Here is a 4,879-nt window from a genome sequence, read left to right on the forward strand (position 1 = left end):
CCTATTTTTACTGGCTTTTCTCAGTTCTACGAATCATTATTAAGGGAAACCTTATATAAAGTGATCGGTTATATGTTCAGAGAATGTGTCTGAATAAGCTAACTCAAATATTAGAGCAGCTATATCACTTAGGTTCTCAAAGGATTTCTAATAAATAAATTTATTTTATATAAAAGCATGAGAGAGAGTGGGGAAGAGTTTAAATTTTTTTTTAAAAATATTTAGATACGGTCTAAAACTTTATTTAACACATTTCACTTGAATTCATCTCTACAAATCAAAGATCGGTGGAACTTTTTGGAGTGTTATCGAACATCAAATCATCTATCGTTTTTTTCTTTCTTTTCAGTTTGGTATCATTCTCAGAATATTTAACGGTATGCTAATGCCTCTGCAAAATTTTGTCTGTGTAACAAACTCTTTGGTTTGGATCTAGTCTCAGACTAAGTTTGAATTTCTAATATAATCTGATGTTCTCAAAATGAAAACACATCTCATTTAGTGATTGATTCAGATAATATTAAAAATTAAAATCTACTTAGATAATTATAGTATTAATATGACTTTTCAAAGAAATACTAGTAGTTTTTTATCGATAAGGTTGTTCTTAGTAATTTATTACCAGCAAAAATTAATAAAACAGCACAATAACACTAGTTTAAAATGATGAACACTTCACGATCCAGTAGAGCTTATAAAGATAAATTATTAACTACGGAACTCGTTTTTGATTAACCAACTGTGTGTAATGGGTAACACCAGTTAGAATGTCATAGAGTTACGTTTAATTGCACGATATATTCTATAAATTATTACCATCCATAGAAAATGAGCCAAAACTATAATAACTACATATATGGAGGGAGAAACCTGGAAAATGCTTGACACATGAACAATAAGCATCAAGCTAATCCAAAAATATAACAGAGAAATTTATTTCCCGACAAAAAAAACAGGGAAATTTATTTTCGACTAGTATTTTTTGGGTGGCAAATTTTTTATTAGTACTAATAAAAGGAGATATCGCATCCAATTAAAAAAGGAAGTTAGATATCACAGTATCTACAAAACATTGAGGTTTTTTCCTAAGCCAGTAATTGGCTGACACAGTTGTAAATTTCCTTACTTAGTTTTACGAGCATCTTTAATCCCACTATATTTTTAGCTATAGAATAAAATTTGAAATAAAAATAGTTCAACATTATTCTATTTTTACTATATAATAGAGTAAAAAATAGGTTTATTCTATATATAGAATAATTTGTTTTTTCTTTGTTCATCACTATATTTTTCAGTCTAAAATATAATACTATTGAAGTAACATCCAACTTTATTACAAAATTATTTTATTTTAGAGGAAAAATATAGTAAACCATTAGAGATAGTTTGAAGGATCACACATGAAACACCAATATTATATATTTTATGACTTTTAGCTGCATAATTTGTATCTCTATATTTGGAGAAGAGAGAGAAGTCAGATCTACTCCGGCGTACGGTCGGCGCGTGAATGTCCGTGCCGTCACCGGAGCACTTTTTTCTTCATGGTCTCTGGTCCTCTCCGCTTCGTCTTCACAGTCCCGTCAACGATTGCCTTGTCGGAGCTCTGATGCCAAGACTCTCCATCATAGGTGGCTCGACTTTGAAGTAACGGCACGGTCGTTTGAAGGCTCTCGGTGAAGATGGAGCGGCTTGCATGTTCAGTCGGTATTATCCGGGAGATGGAGGCTACCCTAGATCCATCATCGCCGGTCCTTATGCGGGGGGGGGGGGGGGGGGGGTGGAGGCTCTCTCAGTTTCACCGACGCCACTCTAGCTTTCGAGAAGAGGAGGTTTAGTCAGTTCCTTCTTCGTCGGCTTTTAGTCACGGAGAGTGGAGGCTTACAAAGCTCCGCGCTGCCGTCGTGGAACTCCATGTCTTTTGGGTTGTGGTGACTGGATCGAGGTTATGAAGTTTGATGTGTTTCGTGGGTCAGATTTGGGCTCGTGGATCGTAGCGGATGAAATCTCAAGAAGATGAAGCTCTCTGGTGACGGTAACAATGTAGAAGAGGAGGATAGCGGTGGCTCTCGTTTTGCTTGTCTAGGATTTCCGGTGATTCATAGGCGGAAGAGATCTCGTTCAAACGATTGAACTCTCCGGCGGGAAGACAAGGCGGCGTAGAAGAGCGATGGTCTCACGGAGGCTCTGTAGTCTCAGAGCTCCGGCGAAACGTGGTGACGGTGGTAAGTGTCGGTGGCTGTGCGAGGATGGGGCGTTCAAGTCGAGGCGGACGACGCGTGGCGGGCGAATGAGCCAGATTCTTACACGTGTTAAATCCCATGCCTTTTTGACGCGCGTTTAGGTCAAGCTCCGACGTAGATGTTTGGGTCTTGGGTCATTTTCATTATTTGGGCTTCGGCCGTTTTTAGTTTTCTGTGGGCTTTTGGTTTGTACTTTGGTGTACTCGGATTTCGGCGGTGGGCTAGGCCCATTTGATCAATAAAAATAACAATTTGGAAAATAAAACAGATCTGCACAAACGAATTTTAAAAAAAATCTATGTGTATATTTCGCGTTGCATTATTTGGTGATAGAACTATTCGAATTATATGAATAGGTAGGGAGATAGGTACAGAAAATGAGAAGAATCTTCAGTAAAAAAAGAATCTACATCACTAAGCCCAGCTATAACGATGAAATAAATAGGAGAAACCTAAGTTTTAGGTTTGATCTGAAGAGGGAGTTCGCCCTAGCTCACGAAACCTCTCAGACACGGGAATCGAGAAGCCGCCACAAGCCATGTCTCTTGACGCCGGCGGTGCCCCTTGCCGTCGGCGTCGACTCCTCCGCCGCTCTGCTTCCGCTTCTCTTCTTTTCTTTTGCTCCATTTTCGTTTCAAGCTTCAGCATCTCTTTCTGCAACTCGTTGATTCCGGTTCTTTCCATGGATACGTACGGTTCTTCTCGACAGCCCGCGTCACCACCGCCTCGTTTCAACCCTCGGAGATCTCTCGACGGGCTCAGTCATTCGAGGCCTCCCATCTCGTCGATGGAGTACATGTCGGGGTCACCGTCTGTTGTCTCTCTTCTACTGTCTCCGCCGCTCCCTTCCACTCCTCGCCGCCAAGTCTCCCCTGTCTGTCGATTTGAATCCATCAGATCTGAACTCCACTCCGTCGTAGATCTACTCCGGTCCTCCTCCGACACTCTCACCTCGACGCCACCGCAGTCTCTCACCCTTCATCTCGCGGTGTTAAAAGCTCCGACTCACTTTCTTATATGGAGTCACCGCTCACATCGAAACGGTTTTAACACCTCGTCACCATCTCCAACACATTTGTGGTTTCCTCTTTGGTATAGATTCGCGATTCACCGCTGCATCTCACCGTCTCTGAACCGGTATGCCGCTTCACCAACCATCGGTACAATCGTCACACTTCGTCTTACATGTACCACTGATACCACTAAGATATATGTCGCCTCCTTTCCGTCATACTCGGACAAGATTCTACAAAGCTTTGACCATCTTTTGGGCTTTGGGTTGTATGCAGAAGCTTCCATAGTGAAGTTTTCGTCTAAAGCTACGACCGCTCAAAAGATCCATAGCTCTTCAACCGACGGTATAACGCCTCTCTCCCTTGTCGCTGGATCTATTGTGCAAGAGTGTAGATTCGCCAGATTTTCTCGATACTATGTTACTGCTGCGTCTCCATTACATTATGCCGTCTCAAGCATCGACGGTTCTTCACATAGTCAGCTCTACGGTCCTGTGCAAGAGTGTGGACTCGCCAGTTCTTCATGTTGTTACGTTATCGCTGTGCCTCCATCACACTACGCCGTCTCAAGCATCGACGGTTCTTCACAGAGTCAGCCCTATGGTGCCCCCATCCCTATCCTTGTCGCAGAAACTATTGTGCAAGAGTGTGGACACGCCAGATTTGCTCGTTTCTATGTCATTGTTGCGTCTCCATCACATTATGCCGTCTCAAGCATCGACGGTTCTTCACAGAGTCATCTCTGCGACTTTCCCACCGGAGCTGTTATCTTCTATGGAGTTTCCCGGAACTCTTGCTTTCAAAATCCATTAGTTGGGCTATTCAACGTCGATTTCGACCTATGTGCGTTTCTTCGAACGCGAGCTTTAGGACTACAAGTGAAGTGTCTCTATGGGTCTCTTCTCTCCTTAGCCACATCTATCTTTCGACATGTTTTAGTTATTTTCGTCTATCAGCTTTATCGTCGAGAATCTCTCCAGTTGTAACCGACTTAGCCCATTGGGTCTTTAATTTTAATATAAGTATTTCGTGTTAAAAAAAAAAAATAGGAGAAACCTAGCTACGCGAACAACCAATCATAAGAGTTCTAAGAAAACATTGCATTTACTTCCGATAGCACAAAACTCAACATGTAGCATCCAAGTGGTCCATCATATAGATATTCGGACATTACTAAAATCGCAATTACGTTCATTCCTTCCTTCCTTGTAAGGTATATTACGTTTCCAACGCATACTAATTTCATAAGTTTAATAGTTTATTTCTACAAACTCGACCTAACAACTATTTAAAAACATAGTAATCCACATTTAAGATTTGATAAAAATTACATGATAACTAAGACAGCCTAAGAAACATCGTTATTTCATCAAGCTAGTTTTAATATGAAAAAACAAAGGTTGGTTAAGCTGGTTACTAATTGCAATAATTTATAATTACCTTAAAGTGAAAATGACTTTCTCTTGTCTTTAAAAGAGAGAGAGAAAAAAAAAAAACATAAACAAGTTTTATATCAAAAGTAGTATAACAGAAGATGCCACCTTCCTAAAGAGAAACTATAAGATAGACTTCTAAAGCTGTCGACAAAACTAAAAGAATGGTCCATTCGAAATATTTTAACTG

The 4,879-nt window shown here is 40.4% G+C and overlaps 1 protein-coding gene across 1 annotated transcript; it reads left to right on the forward strand.

The window, feature by feature from the left end:
* Window positions 1-1,783: 1,783 nt before the first annotated feature.
* LOC125578387 lies at window positions 1,784-4,512 on the forward strand. Its single transcript, XM_048740957.1, has 2 exons — window positions 1,784-3,403; window positions 3,533-4,512. Exons 1-2 carry the CDS (start codon window positions 2,782-2,784, stop codon window positions 4,240-4,242), a joined length of 1,332 nt encoding a protein of 443 aa, XP_048596914.1. The 5' UTR covers window positions 1,784-2,781; the 3' UTR covers window positions 4,243-4,512.
* Window positions 4,513-4,879: the final 367 nt, after the last annotated feature.

The sequence above is a fragment of the Brassica napus genome, chromosome A9, assembly GCF_020379485.1.
Source record: "Brassica napus cultivar Da-Ae chromosome A9, Da-Ae, whole genome shotgun sequence".
NCBI lineage: Eukaryota > Viridiplantae > Streptophyta > Magnoliopsida > Brassicales > Brassicaceae > Brassica > Brassica napus.